This window comes from Fonsecaea monophora, assembly GCF_001642475.1.
Source record: "Fonsecaea monophora strain CBS 269.37 chromosome Unknown Scaff10, whole genome shotgun sequence".
In the NCBI taxonomy this organism is placed as follows: Eukaryota; Fungi; Ascomycota; class Eurotiomycetes; order Chaetothyriales; family Herpotrichiellaceae; genus Fonsecaea; species Fonsecaea monophora.
The window spans coordinates 401,244-425,321 of record NW_019173941.1 but is presented as its reverse complement, the minus strand read 5'-3'; the positions used below and the strand labels follow the sequence as shown (position 1 = coordinate 425,321).

General features: G+C 52.5%; 7 protein-coding genes across 7 annotated transcripts; 3 read left to right on the top strand and 4 right to left on the bottom strand.

The window, feature by feature from the left end:
- Positions 1 to 1,344: 1,344 nt before the first annotated feature.
- AYO21_02414 (hypothetical protein) lies at positions 1,345 to 7,322 on the bottom strand (the record flags this gene model as incomplete). The annotated part of the gene is made up of 4 exons (XM_022652393.1): positions 1,345 to 3,172; positions 3,225 to 3,500; positions 4,586 to 4,637; positions 4,703 to 7,322. 4 exons carry the CDS (start codon positions 7,320 to 7,322, stop codon positions 1,345 to 1,347), a joined length of 4,776 nt encoding a protein of 1,591 aa, XP_022515429.1.
- A 1,151-nt stretch (positions 7,323 to 8,473) lies between these two features.
- Positions 8,474 to 9,131, bottom strand: AYO21_02413 (hypothetical protein; the record flags this gene model as incomplete). The annotated part of the gene is made up of 3 exons (XM_022652392.1): positions 8,474 to 8,490; positions 8,548 to 8,779; positions 9,036 to 9,131. 3 exons carry the CDS (start codon positions 9,129 to 9,131, stop codon positions 8,474 to 8,476), a joined length of 345 nt encoding a protein of 114 aa, XP_022515428.1.
- A 1,269-nt stretch (positions 9,132 to 10,400) lies between these two features.
- Positions 10,401 to 10,918, top strand: AYO21_02412 (hypothetical protein; the record flags this gene model as incomplete). Its single annotated transcript, XM_022652391.1, has 3 exons — positions 10,401 to 10,441; positions 10,499 to 10,540; positions 10,648 to 10,918. The coding sequence occupies 3 exons, from the start codon at positions 10,401 to 10,403 to the stop codon at positions 10,916 to 10,918; spliced, it is 354 nt and encodes a 117-aa protein (XP_022515427.1).
- A 434-nt stretch (positions 10,919 to 11,352) lies between these two features.
- On the bottom strand, positions 11,353 to 12,787 carry AYO21_02411 (hypothetical protein; the record flags this gene model as incomplete). Its single annotated transcript, XM_022652390.1, has 2 exons — positions 11,353 to 11,928; positions 11,984 to 12,787. The coding sequence occupies 2 exons, from the start codon at positions 12,785 to 12,787 to the stop codon at positions 11,353 to 11,355; spliced, it is 1,380 nt and encodes a 459-aa protein (XP_022515426.1).
- A 2,592-nt stretch (positions 12,788 to 15,379) lies between these two features.
- Positions 15,380 to 15,980, bottom strand: AYO21_02410 (hypothetical protein; the record flags this gene model as incomplete). Its single annotated transcript, XM_022652389.1, has 2 exons — positions 15,380 to 15,793; positions 15,969 to 15,980. The coding sequence occupies 2 exons, from the start codon at positions 15,978 to 15,980 to the stop codon at positions 15,380 to 15,382; spliced, it is 426 nt and encodes a 141-aa protein (XP_022515425.1).
- A 1,164-nt stretch (positions 15,981 to 17,144) lies between these two features.
- AYO21_02409 (homoaconitase) lies at positions 17,145 to 19,750 on the top strand (the record flags this gene model as incomplete). The annotated part of the gene is made up of 7 exons (XM_022652388.1): positions 17,145 to 17,159; positions 17,225 to 17,643; positions 17,700 to 17,780; positions 17,835 to 18,147; positions 18,211 to 18,723; positions 18,791 to 18,869; positions 18,933 to 19,750. The coding sequence occupies 7 exons, from the start codon at positions 17,145 to 17,147 to the stop codon at positions 19,748 to 19,750; spliced, it is 2,238 nt and encodes a 745-aa protein (XP_022515424.1).
- Positions 19,751 to 20,595: 845 nt separating this feature from the next.
- AYO21_02408 (hypothetical protein) lies at positions 20,596 to 21,465 on the top strand (the record flags this gene model as incomplete). The annotated part of the gene is made up of 1 exon (XM_022652387.1): positions 20,596 to 21,465. The coding sequence occupies one exon, from the start codon at positions 20,596 to 20,598 to the stop codon at positions 21,463 to 21,465; it is 870 nt and encodes a 289-aa protein (XP_022515423.1).
- Between the last annotated feature and the right edge of the window lie 2,613 nt (positions 21,466 to 24,078).

The window sequence follows — 24,078 nt, the reverse complement described above, 5'->3', positions numbered from 1 at the left end:
GGAGGGACGCAGCAACTACACCGATAGCGACCAAGGGAGCGAGCGGTGCAGATATGTGTATGGTCGAGTGAGTTGCAAGTAAAAAGGTCGGGTTGTTTGTTGCGGATGGACGCCGCTCTAGCTAGTTCACATTGGCCTCTTCTGGGCTGTTTTGGCCCAGACTACTGCTGAACGGCACAGATTTGTTTAAAAGTTCCGGAGGCGCCACCAGGGCTTCACAGGGGATCGGGACGCGATCACCCGGGCTCGGCTAAGGCTTCTGGTGCTTCTGCCTTTTAGCTTAAGGGGGAGAATGAGGGAATGAGGGGGGGTGACGAATACTCGTGAGCGCAGCCCATAAAACCCCAAGGAAAATCCAACGTAATATTATGGACTTTTTTTACTTGCCGTGGGATCCAATCTTCAGCCACTATCTGTTTGTTGCAATCCCCAGGTGTGGAATCCCCGTTAGACCGATTTAACTCGCAACAATTGATTGACCTTGACAAAGTCGGAACCTGACCAGGCACGCAGGACAAAGAGCGAACCCCAACCTTTCATGCCAGGCACAAGCCCATGATTCGCCGCAACCAGACCTCTTTGACGACCGACCTCCCGACGATCGCCCGCTAAGGGAAGCCTCTCGAACGGGCTTGCGGGCTATGAAGCCACCGATCTCCACGTTGACGAGACGCGGCCCAGACTGCTGGGCCATGGGAGATCCTAGAAAAAGCTGGCTCCCATTGCTCCCGAAGATGGTAGGGTGGTGGGCTGTGCAAGCAAAATGCGTGGAAATCAATCATCAACCGCTATTGGGCTTTGCGTACCTAGTATACGAGTATTCTCGTCCCTTTGCCTACCCAGCATACGGCCACACAAACTCTGGATCATCGAACTCTACTTTGAAACAAGATTTGTCGCAGAACTACACTGGCTTGATTGGACAGCACTGTGGCTTGAAAATCAAGATGCTAGAGGTCTGCCGCCTGCGCCACACCTCGTACCCTTTCTTGAGATTTTATTAGACGATCAAACGGCGATGGTTTGGTGCTCGATCCTTGCTGGCTTCAGAAATCCCCCATTTAGCGAGAGCACCATCACCCCTTGACCCGGGCCACGACTTTCCGGTTACAGAACATCCTGACATGAAGCTCCCCAGCTGAATCATCTCGCAGGTCTTGGAGTATTAGTAGCCACTGTCACCATTTTCAGTCGCATATCAGCCGATAGTCGAATCCTACTCTTTCCGTGTACTCACACAAGGTTCAACGCACATACCACATGTCACAGCGTAGGGCTCGGACAATTTGACCACATCCCCAATTTTCAGAATCAGGCGTTCAACCGTCACCTTGACCAACCCGCTCAGCTCATTTCAACCGTTGTGACCGAGATTTCAATAGCACCAAACCCATCGGCCTGGTAGACCTTTAGCAAACCCTTCGTGGTCAACGCAAGAACGTGAAGTAGAGCTTGGGCACCCACGATCTGCGAGTTCTGGGTTGGTGGGAGGAGCTCGTCTAATGTGATCGTCATCTCTTGTCCTGCATTTCTTCCCTCTCCAGTACCATCTTGCTGTTCTGCCTTCTCTTGGACTTTCGTGTTGACAAAGGTAAGGAAATTGTATGCTTCATTCTCCAGAGTTGCAGCCACCCATTGAGACTGTGCAGCCGTTTGTGTGTCGACAGTCACGGAAGGTCCGTAGAGTTCGAAATCCAGATCAATGTCGGCACCCAGCTGCGCGTCTAGATCTGCGAAGACGTCCTCATCGCTCGTGACTCGTGACGTGTCGAGAGGTTCCCGACTGCTATGTCTGGACAGCGAAGCTATCCCTCTCCCGAGAAGTGGACTCGCAGAAGTCAGACGCAATCCTCGTCTACTTATAGCAGAAGGTGGTCCTAGCTCTATGCCGCCATGGAGACTACCGATGCTTGAGCCCAATCTCGAGATAAAGCCGCTCCCCAAAGGCTGTGCCGAGCTGTGACGAGATCCAGAGATATTCCATGGCATGCCGGACGATTGGTCAAGTAAGGATGGAGGGCCCTGGCGACCAACCTCAGCTTCAAAACGGAAGTCCTCGCCTGGCAATATCAACCCGTTGTCATCGGTATATGGGAATCCCATGTCATCTCCGCGAGCGATTTCACCTTCGGATACTGTCCTGGCTCTTACTCGCCTGTCGTCCTCTCGTTCATCCTCGTCAAGGGAACTACTTCGTGATCTTTTCTTTCCGTGTCCCAGTTCGCCGCTCAACATGTCCCACAGCGACTGACCACTGAAGACGGTGAAAGGGTGTGGGACTCTGTCATCCCCGAAACAAGAGGCAACATTCCCCAATCCTTGCTGTAGGATCCAGAATTTGGCGTTCTTCTTGGCCTCGAAGCAGGCTATTTGACTCTGTCTGGTACGAGAAGCAGCTGCCATGTTGGCAAGGTAATTCTGGTTCCACTCGTTGAGATCTCGATTACTCAATTCTGTCTGTCGATCTGGTCGGATTGCCTTCACACTGCGTCCGCGACGCTCGGGTGCCTCTGCTGTCTCTGAGCTTTCCTCGAACGTTTGGACGGAGGAGGTTGCTTGTGTCCCTTGGCGGAATCCTTCGTCTTCAAGCTCCGGGGTCAGAGGGATTTGAGGAGCTGGTGGTAAGAGGGCTGGTTCATCGTGTCCAACAACATCCATTTCGTCGAAGTTTGGTAATAGCTCATCATCTCTTGCGCTTGGCGGATGTACGCTACCATCCCAGTCACCAGGCATGAGGTCGATTTGCCGTTGTTGCCCAGCATCGGTTGGTCGCTCGAGGCCCAAAAGACTCTCCGGGACAACGGGCTGGAGAAAGCCATCCTCATCAACGTCAAAGAGTGGTTCATGCATGATGGCAGGTTCTTCTTCAAAGACCGAATAAGGATCGGCCCTGCTGCCAGTCTGCATGACAGAGCTTGTCTCTCCATGGATGAACACATCGAGGCCGCCACTGGCTCCAGCAGGCGTATCGAAGGAAGGCATCTCAATCTCAAATTCGTCTGTCTCATCGTGGAGAGAGTCGCTGGTCTGGCTTGAAGGAAGTGTGAAAAAAGACGAGGCGCCAATGGAGGGGCTGGAGTCTTCTGAGGCGAATCCAAATGCGGAGAGATCGAAGTGGATGTCAAGATCTGGATTGAAATATGGGTCTTCTGGGAGGTTAAGTTGTTCCGGCCTTGTGATAAAAATGAGTCTCATAAGGATGAAGGAAGCATTTGTCGACTGACCGCGTCTTTCCAACATCCGGGTCCAGCTCCATCTCTTTCAAGACATGGACCGTGTCCCTCATCTTGTCTCTCAAACTCGTGGCGTCTGTCAATACGTAATCGCATTGTCGCTGAAATACGCGAGAGACTCCAAACAGCAGACTGCCTTGTAACCTCAGCGCCAGGGGCACCTCGGGCTCCGTGATGGTCTTGCATGCCTTCTGAAGGTCGACGTCAAGGATCGCGCGACGAGATACCTTTTTCAGGTTGGACTTCGAGCCAAGTGTTGCCACGAGCCTGGTGAAGAAGTGAGCGCGTGTGGCAAACATTCAGAGAGTGTGTGAGGACTGTCAGAGCGGGAGACTTCGGTCGAGGGGATGGATGAGACGGGGAGTAGGAAGTTTCATACCAGATGGTCGCAACGCCATACTGACGATTTGTCAAGACTGTTCAAACCGGACAGAAAGGTTGTGGTCAGCGTTTCGTCTCGAGTTGTGTCTTTCAACTGCTCGGCTGACCAGAAAGACGAGGACTCACTCTCATGGCTGTAGAACATGTCGCCTCAACAACGGTGAATGTCCTGCCGCATACAAACTTCCTCGAGAATTCCTTCGAACCGTGACGAGTCCGAAGAGGCCGGCTAGAGGACGTGGGCTGCGGCTGCGGTTGGTAGCAAACCAAAGGGGGAGATCAGAAGTAGGAGCTGGTCAAATGGTCAAGTGCGGTGAGGCATGATCTGGAGAGGGTTGCAGATTGGGAGGCGAGTTGGAAAGTGAATGATTTCAGAACGCGAATCCAGAACACGCATGCCATTTCTGCCAGACCCTGTCTCGCTGTGTATGTTCCTGGTATTATCGCCTGTTCCAAAGGACAATGTGCAAACTGGGGTTCTTTTCCAAGCCTGCCATGTTGACAAACCTTTCTCAACTGTTCCCTTCCCATCTCTCCCAACCTGAATTATACCCATGAACCTCTCCTTCTCATCACAAGATTACAACGTCCTCTTCCAAGAATCGACTCCAAAGACAGACACTGGCCTGGATCCCTTAGCCGCAAACCTCCTCGGGCTCCTTCTACCGGATTCTCCCAGTTGCGTGCTGGTCTCCACACAATGCTTGAGGCGCACAGACTGTAACCAGATGCTCGGTTGGAAAGACACAGCGAAAGTGAGAGCATCCATTGGGCCCATTGCCCGATACTGCTCTTGTGATGTGAATGAACCAACCCCGGACGTGAGGAGTGCATTTTTGACCAAAAAAAGGACATAGCTCACAGGATGGAACTTGTATGATTAAGCCGGAATTTGTATTCGAATGCTTTTTGGGGTATTGTATCTTGCCGTCGGCGCCTTCGTATATTCTAGTCTAGGTCCATTTCCCTACTCAATGGGAATACCCTCGTACTCCCCATACCCCAGAGCCAAATTCATGTTTTCTGTGCAGATAGAATGTCAGTATATGTAGGGGGCATCACGATTCAACCGGGGACCTGAGACTTACGAAGACACTGTGTTGCTGCTCCTTTCAAAAGGTTGTCAATTGTTGCGCAAACGACCACTCTCTTTCCACTGCTGTGGACTGCAAACCCGCCAACTTCCACACCGTGCTTTTTGGCGATGTTCTTCACAAGGGGCGCTTCACCAATAATCTTCAACAGTTTTTCCCCGGCATAGCGGTCTTGATAAAGTGTTCGGATGTCGCGAGACTTCATTTCTTGGTTGAGCGGGATGTTAATTGTATGATGGATGCCCTGGAACCAGACCGCAACATGGGGTATAAATGCCACCGATGTACCTAGTTGGGTGGAGATCTCGCGTTCATGGATATGGTCCGTGAGACTGTATGGAATGATATTGTCTGTGAGATTGTTGACGTCGTTCTTCGGAGACGGTTTGGTGCCTGCACCTGAATACCCTGAGACGCCGAACACTGTTGGTTGACCACCCAAGTATGGCACCAAAGGCGCAATGCCTAATTGTGCGGCTGTAGCATAGCAGCCTGGGTTCGAGATTCTTGTAGCCCTTGCAATGGCGGACCGGTCAACTAGTTCCGGTAGACCATAAGTCCAGTTCGGATCGAATCTGTAGTCAGCGCTTAAATCGATAATGACACTGTTTTTGCCGACCTGGTCGATGGCATCGACAAATGGCTTGCAAACGCCGTTGGGCAGGGCCATAACCCAGCAATCCACATCTTCATTCTCTTCCATTTGTCGAACGTCTTCCACGGTCAGGTTTTCGTAGATGATTTCGCGCCTGTCATATCCCTCAAGCTTCCTGCCAGCGAGCTCCCGCGACGATACATGACGCAGATCCATGTGGGGATGGCGATTAAGGAGGTCGATAAGAGCTTTTCCGGTATAGCCTCGAGCTCCAATAAGGGCTACCCGCGAAGGCTTGCTGTTGGAGCTGTTCTTGGAACCAAGAGGCGGGTTCGGATTGGTTGTGGAGTATGTGCGAATAGAAAGGGCAGGCTTGGTGACATATCTTGCTTGTCGTGCTGAACGTAATGGATTCGCCGACGTTGAGAAAGTCCGCTTCTGTGTCACCCCTTTAGTAGTAGTGTTGGCTACATTGGATGCCGCTCTGGCTGCACGGTGCAGCTTGGCCTCGAGATTGATATCGCCAAACAACTGACGGCCGTGTTTCGTGAATTCGACCATAAGGTCCTTAACCTCATCGCTGGTCTCAAGACCGTACCAGAAGAGGACTTCGCCATCTTTGGAGAGACTACCATCAGCCTTGTCGAAGAACCAGGTCAAGTTCTCATCGTCTTCCTTGACAGTCCACATCAGCTTGGGGAAATCCTTCTTGATGGCGGCGAAGATATTGTCTGCTACGTTGGTAAGCCAGCCATTCCTGGTGATGGTCAGGGTTGCCAGCTGAGCCAATGTTGTCTCTGCACTTGGTGGCAGGACAAGGGCAAACGCCTCCATTGGTTCATCGAAGTAAGCCTTGAAGTCTCGTGTATGGAGGAACTTGATGTAGCGATCCACAATGGCAGGGGCGTCAAGTCCGGGCCGATCACGAATGAGGACTTCCTTCAGTTTGTCGAGGTCTTTAAACTGGTCGATAGAGGTGTTGACATGAACTTTGTTGCCCCGTCGGATCAGAGTACCGGCTCCAGAATCCGTGAACAGCTCCTTTTGCAAATCAGCTGGGTGAATGATGGCAACGCTCGAGCTGCGAGGCAGATCCATAAGGAGCTCCTTCATCTCCTTGATCTTCAACCTGGTACCGTGCCGAACCCACCACTGTTGCATGAGGTGATCATATTCTTCATCCAAGTTGATGGCGGAGATCTTCTCCTTCGTGTCGCCATTGAACAACCCACCCTTCTCGGAGAGGTAGACAATCTTCAAAGGCTGGAGCGCTCGCGCTAGCTCCCCGGCCGCGACATCTGCATTCACGTTCAAGACCTGGCCGTCCGATGTCTCGGCCATGGACGTCAAGATGGGCAGGCATCCTGCCTGGATAGCAGCTTCGATTGGTCTCTTATCAACACGTCTGATCTTGCCCACGAGGTTGTATTTCTCCTTGTCAAGATAATCCGCTGTAAAAACCCCAGAGGTGATTGGTCTGGCTCGAACACCTAGACGCTCCAATTCCTCTACCAGCCGTAAATTCTCCTCGAGAAACAGCGCTCGTGCGATGCCCAGTGTCTTGGGATCTGTAACCCGAATTCCGTCCTCAAAATGTGGTTCGACCCCGGAATCCTCCAGAATCTTGTTCAGCTGTGGCCCAGCACCGTGAACCACCACTGGATAGAGCCCGACATGGTTAAGGAATGCAAGGGCGGAAGACAGAGTCTGCAGATGCTCGGTCAAGATGGCTCCGCCGACCTTGATGACTGCAAATTGCTGGGACGAAACCGAGCTGAAGTGTGACAAGTACTGTTGAACCTCCCTCTTGGAGCCAATGTTACTGAGCAACTGTACCACCGTTGACCTCGTCGAGGGATACGATCCCGACGGGGAGGAATATGTTCGTCGGGAAGATGTCTGCTGTACAGCGAGAGGGGTATATGAAGGTCTAGCAAGGCGGAGAGCTCGAGAACGAAGGGTCGAGGACGCTGCCCGTCGAGTGACTGCTCGCGCAGTAGCAGCTCCCAATGCCGACATCGTGGGCTTTCAGGTCATGCGGCAGCTGATAAGATCTATGGAGTTCAATGTCCGATGTCGGTGACGCAGAAAGTCTTTGTCGCAATATGACAGTCGAGTTCGAGGAAGAGGGGAGATCAAAACACGGGAAAAGGACAGAGAAAACCCAACTGCAGGTCTATTGAGAGAAACGCCAAAGAACCATATGCCCGAGATCAGAGCTGGGGGAAGAAAAAACTTCTGCAGCGTCGTCTTGGGTCAAAATTTTCTTTGCACTCGCAGCTGTTCGATAGCAAAATATTTTGCGGGGTGATGATTGTTGTGCATGAGGTTTGCCTAGTGGCAGAACCAACCACAACCCCAACTTCGAAGCCCACCAGCCGTGCCAGCCCAGAAACCCATTGCCAGCCGTGCCTGTGCGGCCACCGCTACTCCGAATTAATGGGTGGCGTGCCCGGCGCTGCGACCAACTCTACGAGGAACGGCTGCATCTGAGGGAAAAATTTTTTGTCTGGAAAATTCTCTTCGCCGCCTTGCTGCATGATGAACGCATGGCACTGGCATTCTAGCCTGAAGAGGCCGATCGTCATTTGCAAGCACTCGTTTCTTTATCTAGCGGACCTGGACTGTGCTCTTCCAACTGTGCAGGCGTTGAAAAATTTACTCGAGCCTACCCCAGTCGAGATTCTTTGCTCAAAAGTCGTATCTCGCGAAGAACGCAGTGAAGGCTTTGAAATTGCGCTGGAAGTGTTTTATAGATGACGGGATCATCCTTAGACGGCTTCTGAAGTTGCCTTGCCTATTGTGCGAGTACTGGGGAAAACTGATAAGTGAGCCTGCACGAATAATCTTCCCTCGGGATATCAGCAAGATAAAACATTGCAGGGATTCAATCGCAGAACTCATGGCAGAATCCATTTTATTGAACGCCCAACTGACAAGGGGAAAAAAGCCCAGTGTGCATTATTGTAACAAGTGTAGCTCCATCCCATCCTATCGTCCCGCCATAAGCGCGCTGCTTGCGAGCACTGTTCAGAAAGAGCTCTCGTTCACGCTTTCGCTTTCGCTGTTGTTCTCGCTTTCACGTGTTTCCTCCAACGTTGGGAAGACTGTGCTGTCGTAATGTTCCAAGTAAAAAGAAGGCAGGTGTCGTTCAAAAAGGGGTTGTGCGTTTATCGTGTGGCGACCACTGAAAAAGCAAGTTAGCACTCGCGTAATGCATACGAAGCGAGGGGAAGAGGCATACCTGCTGGGACAATAATGACAATGAGTAGCACGATGATGCCGACGATCAAACACATGCGCATCTTCATGTCCTTCCACCACATCTGTTTTCGGACTCGGTTTGCCCCTCTGCGGAAGCCCTGTGCGGAAACGGCGAGGTTGTCGGTCTTATCTTGCAGCGAGTCCAGTCGCTCGCCTCTTTGCGATACCTTGTTGATATTCTCACGCATAACACCGACGGTATCATCGATTTGCTGTGAGATGAACATGTCAGCTTTCAGCCCAACCAGAGGATGAGGATGGCGAGTCGAGATTGGATAAGATCCTATCATTTCAACGATGAATCTATGGCAGTTGACAGCGTTCGACTCGGTGGGTTTCAGCCAGCGTGCGCTGATGGAATTCGCAACATAAGATCCATCTGCGACACTGCAGCCGGCAAGATCGACCGTCACTCAACCCCAATATCGTCTTTCGTATGCCCTGGCATCTGGGCCATCAATCACGTACCGCTTGCAAGGCAGCTGTTCTCTGGTTGCTGGCCGGCTGTGCGCCGCCTTGTCCGCCAGCAGGTATATAGGGATCGTAAGGCGCTTCTGAAGCCATTTTGATAGTGCTGGTCTGGGAGAGGGATGAGGTAGGATTGAGAAAGGGACGAAGTCGGTAATAGGGGGTTTCAGGGGTGCCTAGATGGTGACAACGGTCGACAGATCGGAGTAATGTGCGTAGAGAAACAAGTTCTTGGATGAGGTTGAGAGTCTTGGGATGCTGATGGGGATGAAAGATAGATTGAGACGGAGGTTGGAAGTGCAAAGCTGACGAGGGCTGGTAAATCTGGCGCTTGGACCTGCGACAAGCGCACCACCGATGCTGGGAAGAGGCCGGGCCCCGACCAGGGATTCTGGATTTCTGAGACGAGCAGCAGCGCCACCAACTTGTTTCAGTTCACCAGCGCAAGCACGTGATAGATAACGGCGCAGTCAAATACTTGTAGTCACCCAACTCCAGGAGAATTGAATAACGAAATACAAGGACTCACTGCCCAGTACCTACTCAAGTCACGTACAACTACTAAATATTCCCAAGAACACGGGTTCGGAGGATGTGGCAATTTACTAGTTAATTACCACCCACCACCACCTTCAGATTCCGGCTGACGGATGATGGCTTGTCTTCGGCCTTCCAAGTAAAAAGAGGCTGTGCTCTAGGCGACCTTACATCAGAACCACTTGTTCATTACTAGGATTAGTATTCGCAACTTTGTGCAGAGTTAGACCGCCAGGCTGCACGATTTGCGCACTGATCGCTGCCTCGGTTTGCCGAACAATCGTGCATTAATGGCGCACTTCACCCCATGTTGACTTGGATCTCCTCGTATCATGGCACATATGGTTCTCTGATTCGAATTGATTGCACTTAGCGACAACCTAAATGGCTCAGACGACGTTGTTTGTGGCCAGCTTTCAGTGTAGCCTAGACTCATCAACTCCCGTGTTTTCGTACGAGTACAATATGGATCCACGGCCTTGAATCCTGCTTGTCAGTGCTAGGGGATGCGCGTGGCCCCCCCTGCAAACCCCTAAATCGAAAAGTGGTGGTTGAGCTCACTCGCCAATCAGAGCCCGCCAAGTACAAAGAAATGGTGATGCATCATGAACCTCGACCGCGACGCCCGCACCTTTAACCTCATCTATTTCAGGTGCAGACCATTGCAGACCGTGGTTTCGTTGATTTTGTGTCTGCTTACCGTCCTGTTCCAATCACCATCCAATGATTTCTCGGCGAATGTGTTGTAATTGAGCCAGGACCAAGGCGTCCACAGTTTCCCTCGAACGGCCCCGTTGAACGACGGTCGAGAAGACAAGTTCAACCACAATGGCTTCACGAGGATGGATGTACACTAAAATGGCCGGAGTGTGAGTCCAACTTTTTCCTCCGACTGATTTCATGCTGACGTCTCTGCGCTACCCTAGCTTGGTGCTCTGCTGCGCTGGAGGTCCAGCATTGATGTACTAGTAAGACTTGACCTCACCCGCCGACTTCCTCGTTGTCTCCCAGCTATTGCCTCGCTCAGATGATGTGTGTGCTTGAGATGCCACGGTATCTGACATGCGTGCCTCAGCGTAACACCCGCGGAGGGCGAAGTCTTCAAACGCTTCAACCCCGATCTCCAAAAGCGCAATCTCGAACTGCGAGAACAACGGCTCAAGAACAACGAAGAGTTCGTCTCCAAATTAATCGAATATTCCAAATCAGATAAACCGGTATGGATTGTCGCCGCGGAAGCTGAGAAGAAGGAAAAGGCCGACAGGATAAGAAAAGAAGCAGAAGAGGGAACGGATAGAGGGAGTATTCGGGAGCAGATGAGACGAGCACAAGCGGAAGGGAAGTAAAATTCTGTCCATTGCATCTGGGAGGCGATCTTGGACCAAGCCATCTGTACAAAATTCTGCAAACAATACGTTGAAAGTACCCCCAGTTACCCGCGCTCGCATGAGATTTGCGCAGATTTGGATGGATTGTTGCTGTTCCCCGAACGCCCATTGCCGAATGCTGGACCACCAACTCCTCCCTGGGCGTCGGCAAATTCTTTCTCATGAGAGGGAATGCCAGCTTCCCTAAGACGCCTCTTCAGCTCGGGGTTGCAAACATTCTCCAGTATGCCCCAAGCATCTAACCATCCTTGCTAGACACAAACAAATCCACAGCCGCCAATCTCAGGCAGCGCAACGCCGTGGTGATGCAGTTCGCCAAATCATAGCGTATGTCCTCCGCTGTCTAGCTTTCGCAAGCAATGCTGGTCGTGTCGAACACAACAATCTGAGGTCTAAAGAACAATCCACCAGGCGCCTCCCACAATGAAGAAAATCAACATAACAGTCAAGATCGCGGCGCCAGCCTTATCCGCTGTGGTAACCTTCTCTTGGTTCAGATCCTCTGGACCAATGGGGCTTGTGGTGCCAGCATTGGGATCTCCCTTACTGGTTCCACCGGAGTCTTGAGTGACGGGACCAGCAACCTGGGTGACCAGATTGGATTGAATGACTTCCAGGGCTGACATTTGTTCACCAACCCCAGTACTGCCATCGAATTGGCCCACCCACCATTTCATTCCACATGAAGTGCCATTGATGCCTCCTGTGCAGGTTGAAGCTGCAGCTGCAGCCGTTGTTTCCAAGATGGGTTTCAGGAGAGGATACGTGAAGGGTGCTCTGACCATAGTTGCTGCCATCCACCGAGCCAGGTAAGCCTTGAACGAGCGCTGATCGATATTACAGGTATCGGACCCGTCGGGATTGACGCCTTCACATGCAACTTCCTTCAGAATATTGTCGTGCAGGAAGACGTTCAGCCTTCCGATGATCCCATTTATCCTTTCCTCCCAAACCGGACTACCTCCTGTCTGCGTTGAAAAAGGTCAGTAAGACAGGTCGAATGACCGTGGAAGGTCGACTTACGAAGTTGTACATGTTGGCTGCCCCAACCAGAAACGTGCCGGCGTTGTATGTCCATTGGATGTGATCGAGTTGGGTGCAGTTGAGAGTATCATCACTCCCATCGAAAAAGTTGTACTCCGCGTCTCGCAACCCAACTGCTGAAACCCAGTCCCACATGCGATCTGCCCAATCGGCATACGTCTGGTTTCCGGTGTAGACCGCAAGGCGAGCACCCATGTTGAAAAAGCATCCGTTGGAGATGGTGTTCTTATAATTGTACCCGCCATTGAACGAAAAAATCTGCCACTTCAGTCCACCTCCACACGAGCTCGTATCCCATCGCGCTGCCTGCGTGTTGAAAACGGCCTGAGCAAGAGCCAGCCATTGTGGCTGGTCTTCTGGAGGATTGGGAAAGACGTTCTCTGCCGCAGAGAGAGCGGCCATTCCCCAGAAGGCTTGGTCGTCGTTCCCTTCAGTCTTGGTCTGGTTGGGTGGCATGAAATCTTTGTCAGGGCCAACTTGATGGAGCATGGCTTGGGTCGTGATCTCATTGAATGAGTCGTCTCCGGTGAAGTACCAGTAGTCAATGAGTGCTCCAAACATTGCGCCAGCTTCCCACCAGTAGTATGGAGCAGGAAGATTTCCAGGGACATCTCCAGGTCGGTAGCCTGTGTAATACGACACCATTTCATTCGCAACAATTTTCGCGGCGGCTTTGACTGAGTCGGTACTGGAGATGTCAAGCTCTATCGCAAGGGCACTTTGCGCCACTAGTATCGCTGATAACGCCACATGCAGGTTCTGTCTTCTTCGAAAGGGTTTCATTGTGATGGGAGAGATGCTGTGAGACGCGAGGAAATTTGCGCAGGCGGTGAAATTGAGGGAGGAACGGCTCTCTTGCGCCTTATCGCCAAAGAATCACCAGGAAAACTATTTGTTCTTCTATACGAGAAGTGATTGATGCCGCTTTGTTGGATTGGTTCGGTTGGTTGACGTGGGGGCGATCTTGATCCTTGCCGCAGATCCCAGATCCGCAGATGACGAGGCGGGCAGCCGTTAAAAGGTGGAGCAGAATAGCGAGTGACAGGTTGGTTTGGTGAGCAAGGGAGAGTAGGAGAGCGAATCTATTGTACAGAACAATTTTGGTCAGTTTGTCAGGAACCGGAGAAAGAACTTGCAGGACAGAGGAGATGCACGAAGGATAACATAGTCACCAGGGTGGAGTGGATTTTCTTTGATTCCTGTGTCCGGTTGTTCCTTGTCTTGTCTTGCATCTCGGGAATGCACGTTGCGTGACTTGCGACGCCCCAAGGACAGCCTCCCCCCCAACGCCGCGACCATAGCCGGGACGTGGCGGAAGCTTGGGGCGGTCTCCAGGCTCCCAGGTGAGCTCATCGGTACCTTAGGTATGCAACTTGGCGGCTATGACGCCTGGGCTGGAGGGACTTGGCGGGGCCCCCTTGACAGGAATGCCTTAACCCAGCACTCCGGAATGCAGCTAGATACGCACCTTGTGCGTCTGCCGTTACCCAAAGTGCGTAAAACACCAACTCCCAGCCTCTCCAATTGTTCACATTGTCCGTCTCTCACACCATGAATAACTCACTCATTGCCGCTACCTCGCACTCGATCGCTCCATACAGCATATGCTGCAGCTGAAGCCTGCATTTTCCAGCTATCTCTCGCTCCACCACTCCCTCGCCATCCCGCTTCTACTGCCCAGCCGCCGAGCATCGTGCCCAGATAGCAATTATGGCTCCTTACCTCCTGGTACACGTCACCACTGTTGCTCACAAGGCCTCTTCCAGGCTATCGGCCTTGGTTGACTCGGCGAGATCCTCAGAGATCCCACTTCTTTGACGAAGCCTACATCCCCTCGTGCCTCTTGTTTCTATCCCCTTTCCCATGTTCCTTACACTCCGAAACAGCCATGCGGATTCATCGTGTTTACCCCTTGATTAGAGTCTTGGATGCCCAGATCGCAGACTTTTTCGGGCCATGTCTCAATGTCCATGTAGGGGACGTGTCACGAGCGCCAATGGGCCCAAGACATTCAAGACCGCAGAGCCCTGCTTGGGCGAAGCCACCAGACATTCTCCCGGCTGCTCTCCGTCTCGCAGCCAGCGCCGAACGCGAATCGGACTGTCGTACCTTACATGAAGACACCAGCAGCCTCCGGACCTAGACTTACTGTCGATTCTGTCCGGATTCTTACTTACAAGGAGGGAGGCAGTTGTGTGTTCGTTGCCAGGCTGAACTTGAAGCTGGGGGTGGATCTCCTTTCTCTGCACAGCCTTCCTTGGTGCCAAGGTCTCAACCCCGACCTCTTGATTTGATATTGTGATGTTAGCTGGGTTGTCTCTGTCTCCTTGGCCACATCTGAGAGCAGGCTGACCTACGCGCTGGACTCAGGGGCTTACATGACGTTGTGATTCCGGCCCGTCTCTGTGGAACAACTCGGCGCAGAATCTGAAGTGCGGAGATATGACAAGAGGACGGACGTGCAATATCACAACAGAAGCGTCTCTGCAATCTCAAACAATCCAAAGACAAGACCAGGGGAAGCAACTCCAATTTGGAAAAGGTATACGAATAGGTTCTTGACCTTGTGATTGCGTCCCAACTGGGTGGATCAGAGCAGCAATCCGATACTTCAAACTGACCTAGCTCGTGAACATTCTGGTAAAGATTGCGTGGCCATGGCGCAGGGGGATCAGGACGGAGTATTGGTGTGCAGGAGAATAGACTAAACCAGGTGTGTGTGCTTTGCGCCAACCATCAATGCCGACGAAACGACTCTGGGACGTGCTTTGCAGCGGTTAGAAACCGATTTCTCTACCAGCGCGACATGCCTGACTGTCGGAGCGTCAACTCGGCGTGCGAGGGGCAGGAAAGGACCTGGCATCCGGGGAGGTTCCACGTCTCTTACACAAACCAAGTAAACAGAGCCAGTGCGAGGCGAGTCAGGCATTCGGGAACACGAAATCATCTTCACTCAGATCTTCATCTCAGTCCTTCACTCCAGCCTTTAAGATTGAGTGCTCTCAGCCATGGGCATCCAGGGACCGGAAGGAGATCTAAAATTCGTAACCATCGTGTCAATATCATTCCATCAAGGCAACTACCCATTGAACTTTTGAAGAGGTCGAGAAGGCAAGCCACTTGTGTCCATGGATCAACAATAGCAACGACCACCTCTGCACCAACCTTCTCTCCATTGAGCTTTATCAACAGCACTAGGACAAACCGTAGTCGTCGGCCACTTCCAATTGTGATTCGAAGGTTTTCCTGTACAGTTCCCGTGGTCCCATAACCGCCATCACTCGACTTTGCTCAACTTCCCGGCTGCAGCTCGTAGGTTTTGTCTCCTCCACGACTGGCGTTTGACATCGGTCATCGACCACCACTCCCCTTTCCTCACTTTTGCTCGGCCTTCAGCAGCTTCAAGATCTCGCTGTCCTTATCCCCGATGACGGCCTTCCCGGCACTCCAATCCACGACGACAGGGCGCGTGAACAGGCTCCCATCCTGCTTGACCTTCCTCAGGGCATCACTCTCGCTGGCGGCGCCCTTGACCAGGTCCGCCGCGCGACCTGAGCCGACATACTCGAAGATGCTCTTCAGCTGGTCCGGCGTAGGCGGCTGCTCGGTGATTTCCAGCTCGAACGGGTCTCGGGTCACGGTTTTGTTCTGGTGCGAGTGGTCCGAGGCCTGGTCTTCGGTCGCGGTCTGAGCGGCTTGCGCGGAGGCCTGTTTCAGGAGTGTCTGCGCCCGCACGCTCGCTGGGAGGGAGGGCTTGTGGAACAGGGTAATCACATCGAGGGTCTTGGCCTGGTGGTTCGAGACGATAGAAATGGTTAGATTAGCTCGAATCTTCTATTTACCTCTCTTTCCCTGATGCGTTGACAATCTTAGAGTGTTCGGGGGGGTTGCTTTGATCACAGGGGAGGGAAAGAACTGGGTGTATATAGGTGCAGTAGTAATTGTCACCGGACTCTGAACATACCATGCGAAACATGTTGGATACGAAAGCTTTCATGGGCTTGGGCTGCCACATGCGATATCGTGCGAGCTGATTCTGGAGCTCAGGAATGCGGGGAGAGAGCTACGTAGGCTGGTATGGAGTCCTTGTTAAATGGAAGGAAGTGAAGAAGAAGGACGAAACCCTTGTTTTGAGGAGTGGTTCGAAGCTTGCTTGCTCACTCTCAACCCGGTTGCAATAGGTGGACTCTGGGATAACGATCAAACACGATTCGGAAGGTTGCGGTCCTCAGGTTCGCGCGAGACAAAGAAATGGACTGCGGAGAGTAGAAATGCTACGTCATTACCTCCTGTGCAACACGTGATGGGCTGTCGACTGTATCCGAATTGGGACAAGCACAGACAACGCAAGGTGTACCTGAGTACTACTTGTAAACGATCCTCCTGAGCTTTCTCCAAATCTGACCTTCAGCCTTTCCTTTCTGGGTTTCATTTAACCTCACTTTGACTGCTGCTAGAAGCTCCCTTGTGCGTGCAGAGGATCACGGCCCTGGTGCAGGAATTCTTAAAGCGAAGTAGCCTCAACAACTCTGTCCCCGGGGCATCATCCAGTGCAACACAGAAACCCTCGTACACTTGATGCGATGCAGAACCGCAGACGTTGTTTCTGGCAACCTGCAGAAGTCGAGAGTTCCTCTTATGGTCCAGGATCAGGAACAGATACTCGGGGATTACGTCCATAGCGTTATGCAGCTTCGGAGAAGGACAACTCCACCCACATGGAACTCGTGGGTTTTGGTGCTCGAGGTCGGCAAATCCAAGGAAGGACGAAAGACACAATAGATGGGCGTCAGAGCAGTCAAGGACGTGGTCGGGGCAAAGCTCACACCATCCGGCACTGATATTATTGCTGGCGACTTGATTAGAGCTATGTACTCTGTCGAATTCCTAGTGTCAAACTCGGTAGTGTGTGGCGACCAAGCGGCTCCAGGCGAGGTATACCGAGTAGAAAAATTGATGCCGAGACTCACGGCAACGCCCACCTGCCCCGCCGCTTTTAAACCCACCCTGCATGACTGCGGAGGAACCTTGGTTATTACTTGCATTTTTAACATCTTTTATTTCATTTGATTACTTCTTTCGGATTTTTATCTACAACACTGGTCATCGCCAGCGGGCTGCGCTCTGCGCTAGGCGTACCATGTTTTATAGAGCGGTAGGTGATTTCTTTTTGGTTATGAAAGGTTCTACATCTGGCAGACACTGATCTCCTTCATACAGGTCGTCGTTGCCGACCCTTTGGCTCGATCGCTCATTCGCGCGAGCCCTTGTCGAAGCCTTAAGCGTCCCCGATACAACCAGCCCGCGTGTCGCTATTCCTCAACAGCTGCTTCCACCTTACATACGAACTTCCAAGAGCCACCGCTGCCCAACATCGCGCCCGAAAAGAATGTGACATCCCCACAAACGCTGACGGAGAAGATCCTTCAACGCTATTCGGTCGATCTTCCGAAGGGCAAGGTTGTCCGAAGCGGCGACTACGTTCAGATTCGACCTCACAGATGCCTCACACACGATAATACCTGGCCTGTGGCCATGAGATTCATGTCCACGGGTGCCACCAAGATCAAGGATCCTTCTCAGCTTGTCTTTGCGCTTGATCACGATGTGCAGAACACAAGCCCCAGTAACTTGAAGAAGTACAAGCAGATACAGGAGTTTGGCAAAAAGCATGGCGTCAACTTTTTCGGTGCAGGTCATGGGATCGGCCACCAAATTATGGCAAGTTTCTCCGCGTCGAATTCATACCGGGAACCCGTAGTTTGCTAATGGATGTGTAGGTTGAAGAGCTTTTCGTTTGGCCAGGAACCCTATGCGTTGGGTCTGACAGCCACAGCAACATGTACGGAGCTCTGGCAAGCTTGGGAGTTGCCTTGGTCAGGACCGACGCCGCCGGAATATTCGCCACTGGGAAGAGTTGGTTCCAGTGCCCCCCCGTCGTGCAAGTGAATCTTCTCGGCACACTACCCCCAGGTGTTCGCGGGAAGGATGTTATCATTGCGCTTTGTGGGCTCTTCCCACTGGATGTGCTGAACCACAGCGTTGAATTTGTGGGATCGGAGGAAACCATGGCTAGTATTCCCATGGACGACCGTCTGACTATCAGCAATATGTCGACTGAGTGGTCTGCAACATCCGCAATGGTATGGCACCTTTTTTGAGTTACAGTCTGCATTTCTGAGCCCGTCTAATCCGTCTTCGTATAGTTTCCGATGGATACGACACTAGAACGTTGGCTCCGATACAAGGCTACAGAAGCAGCAATGTTCCCAGATCGAACGACTCGACAACGAATTACACACGAAATGGTTGACGAACTATTTGCCAACCCTCTTCGATCTGATCCCGGAGCGCACTATGCAAAGAAACTCTACCTTGACCTCTCTACTCTGTCGCCTTACATCTCGGGACCTAACTCGGTCAAAATCTCGACACCCCTGCATGACCTCGCCAAACAAAACATCAAGGTAAACAAGGGATACATCGTAAGCTGCACCAACTCGCGAAGCTCGGATCTGAAGGCTGCAGCCAAGGTATTTCAAGCTGCCGCCGAGTCAAATGGCGGCAAGATTCCTAAAATTGCAGACGGCGTTAAGCTATACATTGCAGCAGCTTCAGCCAGAGAGCAGGCTATTGCTGAGGGTGAAGGTAGCTGGCAGACCTTGGTTGAGGCTGGAGCCACGGTGCTCCCACCCTCATGTGGCCCGTGTATCGGACTGGTAAGTAGTCGCTGCTCCCCTTGTGGAATTTTGTGTGAAATTTATGCTAAACTCCAATGATACACAGGGCACGGGTCTGCTAGAGGATGGCGAGGTGGGAGTTTCCGCATCCAACCGCAATTTCAAGGGCCGTCTCGGATCAAGACGTGAGTTCTTCTCTGACTATTTCAATTGTGTTTGTGGCATATCAGACGACTGACGGCGAGAAGTGGCCCATGCATACCTGAGCAGCCCCGAAGTCGTGGCCGCCAGCGTCCTGAACGGCGTTCTTTCAGGTCCTGGTGTTTACGAGGTGCCGGAGAACTATAACGGCGTACAGCACGGTTACGGCACCGGAAAACCTGCAACAATCGAAAACGAGCTCGACAACGCCCTTGAACAGCTCGAGTCTCTAATCGACAGGGTTCAGACGACTGCTCAAGCCGGCGACGATGATGCCCAAGCAGTCACGAAAATCCTCCCAGGCTTCCCAGCCAAGATAAGCGGTGAAATCCTCTTCGCCGATGCCGACAATCTTGACACCGACAACATATATGCGGGCAAATATACCTATCAAGACGATATGACGACGGAAGACATGGCAAAAGTCTGCATGGAGAATTACGACCCGGAGTTCAGGTCGATCGTAAAGCCCAACGACATTCTCGTCTCAGGGTTCAATTTTGGAACTGGCTCGTCGAGAGAGCAAGCCGCAACAGCTCTTCTGGCCAGGCACATCCCACTTGTTGTGGCAGGCAGCTTCTCTAACATTTTTGTCCGGAACGGTATTAATAATGCACTGCCGTGTCTAGAACTGCCACGTTTGGTGGAGCGTCTTCGAACTGTCTTCCCAGAAAAGGTGCCTACCAGGCGTACAGGCTGGACCCTGACATGGGATATCTCCCGGAGCACGATTGAGGTACAAGAAGGAGAAAATGGGGAACGGTGGGAGCAGAAGGTTGGAGAATTTCCCGAGAATCTTCAGGAGATTGTGGCAAAGGGGGGGTTGGTAGGATGGATCAAGGCCGAGCTTGCGAAGGCTTCCTGATAGACGGCACTTTGGAGAGACAATGAGGTTGGATTAGACTGGGTGTCCAATCTCGATAGATAGATGCGACACGCGCATGTGACCTTTGTATATGGCAGGGAACCAAATGATAAAAGCAATTGTTGACGAAGAGACTATGAGGACTCGGTACTGGTACTTGATCCCAAGTATGTGGCGGCAAAGGCACAAGGCCGAGGGCGCAGCGCAGTTACATAGTCACATGACTTTCGGGGATTTGACGCCATTCAAAAGTCAGGTGACTGTAATGCTTGGAACCAATCAGCTTCTTGTATTACGAACCAGTCATTGCCCAAAGCGCCCACGTGAGCCGGGGTGCTGGGGTTGAGCACAGGGCGGCGTCACGCGCATCCCAGAAGCAGCATCTGGCAGACCGTCATATCACCTCCTCCTCTTGGCAGCCTTACCGATGTCTCCAGTTCTCCAGTCCCCGACTCCTCCAGCTTTCACATACGACACAACAGTAATCGTTCCCCTGAGGAATGAACGCTGACTCTGATCCCGACGAGGTGGTTTCGCCCAGATCACAAATCCGCAACCACGTGGTCCAAAAAGAGACGTCACGGTAGCGTGCATTGGGAGGGCCATCCGTCATCAAATAAGCGAGGGCAAACCCAACGCCACTATTGTTTTCTTTTTTTTTTTTTTAAATCTTGCTGCCACGAAGACCAGGCCTTCTGTATTGCACGTCTGTCAATTCCTGCCACTATTGACAGACTGTCTGTTTGCTTACGGATTGGTCCTGACATGCTCAGGGACAGAGACTCCCAAAAACAAACAACCCGCCTCCTTCTACCCAGAGGTCACCAACCAGACAAACTCCAGTCATGAATGGCACGAGCGGTGATCAGCCTCGAAAGCGACTAGGTCTACTTGACCTCCCCACCGAGGTTCGACATCAGATCTATGCGTATCTCTTCTGTCACAAACCCAACCCCATCACACTGGGCTTCCACGACTTCTACACGAAGTGGGCGACATGGCCACTCTCGGACGAGGCGAGGGAGACGCCGCACGAGCCGACCTTCCACACGGCGCTATTTCGCGTGAACAAGGCCATCTCGCGCGATGCGCTGCAGTTCGCGTATGGCGCCAACTCGTTCCGCTTCGACAAAGACATCCAGACATTTTGTCATCTTGGCTCCATTGCCCTGGCGTCGATCAAGACGCTGCGCGTCTACCGCAACGCCTGGCTCAACAGCTCGTACGCCACGTCCTTCTGGAGGACCTTGGACCGACACTGTCCGAGCCTCGAGCTCATCGTCATCGAAGCCGCATCCCACATCTTGCTGGTCGCCATCCCTTACCTCAAGGACTTCATGGCCTCCATCCCCAACGGCCAGGCCAAACCCCGCCTGGTCCTCGACCTCAACGTCTGGGATCGGCACTTCTCCTTCGACTTCCCCGACGGGGACTACCAGACCGCCTTACAGGACCTGCGAAGGACCATGGACGAGAGTGACTGGAAGGAGTCGTTGGATCCTTACATCTACGTGATGCGCATGCCGCGGCACGTCAAGGAAATTCGCTTCGCCCTGGACCTCGGGCCCGGCGCCTTTCGCGCCCTGGACGAGGTCCTGAGCCAGTCCTCTGACCTCTGCTTCGTCCAAGCCGACCAAGCCACGTCCAACGCCGCCGGTCACGTTGCCGGTCGGGGAATCCACCGCTGCTTGATCTGGAAAGAAACCGGTGAATAATGATCATCACCAGGAGGCAGAGGGCACGCGGCAGGCAGCACGCGACGCCCCTTGTTTTCCGTTTTTGAAATCAATTCTCTCAAACATGGGTGATTTGTGGGTTCGACATGCAACAGCGGGAAGAGAGCCATGTAACATTTCAATAATAATATCTCATCATGGAGACCCTGCAACAAGGGGAAACGTGTCTGAAGATTTCATGCCAGCTGCACATGCCACGGAGGCAAGACGCACCGTCCACGCCAGTTGGCAGCGTGTTTGATAAAGCAAGGGCTCCAGATCCGGCACGGCACACGGCTCGCGAGAGTGGTGAGCAAAGACCCTTGACTTCAAACGGCCACGGACGTGTGAGTGGCTTTCGACGGGAAGCGCTCCCGGGGGACAATATGCTTTGAAAGGGCAAACGACTAATGTACTCCATAGGTACAGTGCAGAACGGGCGCGTTATAAACCGTCCGAAGAATTCAATGCTGGTGGGTGTGTGTGTGTACCTTACACTTTCTGCCAACGGGCCCCCTCCCCTCTCTCAAAGAAAAGCGCCTCGTCAGTTATTAAGGCTGCCCGTTTGCTCCGTACAGAAAACTTCCACAAGCACCCAAGGCCCTGACAACATGGCCACTCCAATCGCCAAGGCGGGAGAAAAAGAGATTTGACGGACACTCAAACGAGCGAAGGTTGTGGGTATTGGGCGTCTCTCCCAGACCCCTTCAGCGGCGACAAGGCCAGTCAGACAGTTAGTGCTGTAAGGCTGAGATGCGGCCCAAAAGGCTGAAGCCAATTCTCTTCAAGGCTGTGGCGCTCCTCCGGGTGCTAGGAAAATCCTCGCCTCCTCATCCGGCAACTTTTCTGTGCGGGTAAGCCGGTTCGGGGAAATGGCACCAAGTCCAAAAGGAAAAAGGGGGCGCCATTATTTCGGAAGCCCACCATATCGTCAAAAACCCTGCAAAGTTAAGGCTAGTCTCAGAAGCTGCCGAGGACTCCAGGGGGGCATAAGGTTTGTGGCAGAGACGCGACGCGACGATCGCGACTTTATATCCGATGTCTCGACCTCATACCGTGAAGAAGAGGTATCAGGCTGTCCTAGCCACAGATTTCAGTAAACACTGAGCGTCCCTTTTCGGCGGGCGGTGAAACGGAGCTATTCGAAAACGAGTACTTGTATATCTTCTCAATAGGGAATGGAACTATCGGCTCCACCCCATGGTGGTCTGGGGTGTAAAAACCCGCGGACTGCTTCACGAGAGGCCAAGCCAGAGTTCGGAAAGGGGACCGCACAAACAAAGGCCCAGCACGTCAGTGTCAGGAGCCGGACACTTTGACAATGCCATGCCCGATACTAGCAGCTTTTGCCGTGGAACCGATCCACTTTCCTCCAGTCCGCGAGAGAGTTGCTGTTCGTGATGCCACCTGCAGATTCCCGAAACATGCACCAAGTACTCGTCGTTGATGCCATTGTTTCTGAGTTCTGGCAGAGAGACGCCGAAATTGCAACTCCAGTGATAGCCGCCTCAGCCCTGGAAGCCTGTGGGCGCGTCGAGGCGAAAGGGCCTGATGAATGCTTAGACTCCACTCCTAGTCCGGACATACAGAGATCTATTGATTTTCAAGGTCCAGTCAAACACGTAAAATGAATCAAGAATCGGCAAACAGCACGCGAAGCGGTCAGCAGATCGTCAGGTCCGTGACTCCATATGCTGGTTCAGCTATGTATCGACAGGGGGCAAAGGACAGTGCTCGTATTCATGTAGGTCGGAGGATACAATTTCCGACACGGTGCTTGATGCGAGGTCTAGATTTTTGGGCCAGGTTGGGTAGGAGGCTGAAAATCTGCGACACCCAATGGGTCTGAGGTCTATCTAACTTCGAAACGTCAGTAAGGCTGTATAGGGACGGAAAATTATATACCATAGTACCAGGGAGTTTCCTTCGGAAGACTCTACGAGGGCAAACCAATGGCGCACTATCAGCCCAACGAGCCTGTTGAAAGCGGAGCAGCCCCAGAAACCCCGGCAAGCGGGTGTCAGCAAAGAGGTCGAGGACGCGATCTGCAGGGGCACCTTTTGAAAGTATTGCAAGCGGTATAGCGGTTCGCGTAGGAAGCGCCACCATTGGTTATCCCCTGGAGTTGCTGCTCACCAAGTGCCCACAGGTCCCCATCTGAAAACCCCGGGCACGTTAGTTTGCCTCGTGACAAGCCAAGCTCTCCGAAATTGCTCCTGGCCCTTAGGGGATCAGGTTTGACGTAAAGCGCTTACTTGAAGTCTGGTCTGATAGCGAATCGCATGGAGAGCTCGGCCACGCGACTGACCAAGCTGAAGCCCGAGTATCGTATTGTCTATCTTCGATCCACGAATGTGTGAAATGGGTGTGATATTCGACGAAAGCAGCCGATCAACAGGGGCCGATCTTGAGGGACCAGCCACGGAATAGTGGGTGATGATCTTACAGCCCAAGTATGACTGTGCAAAACGGCAGGGCGCACTCTGGTCGCGGGTGGCACCAAAGTTCCATCTGAAGGTTTGAGGAGCCCAGTTTGCATCATTCGCATAAAATGTGTCAAAAGCATGGCAGCCCCAAGCCGCTGGACAGATCGATCTGCTGAAGAAGCAAAAG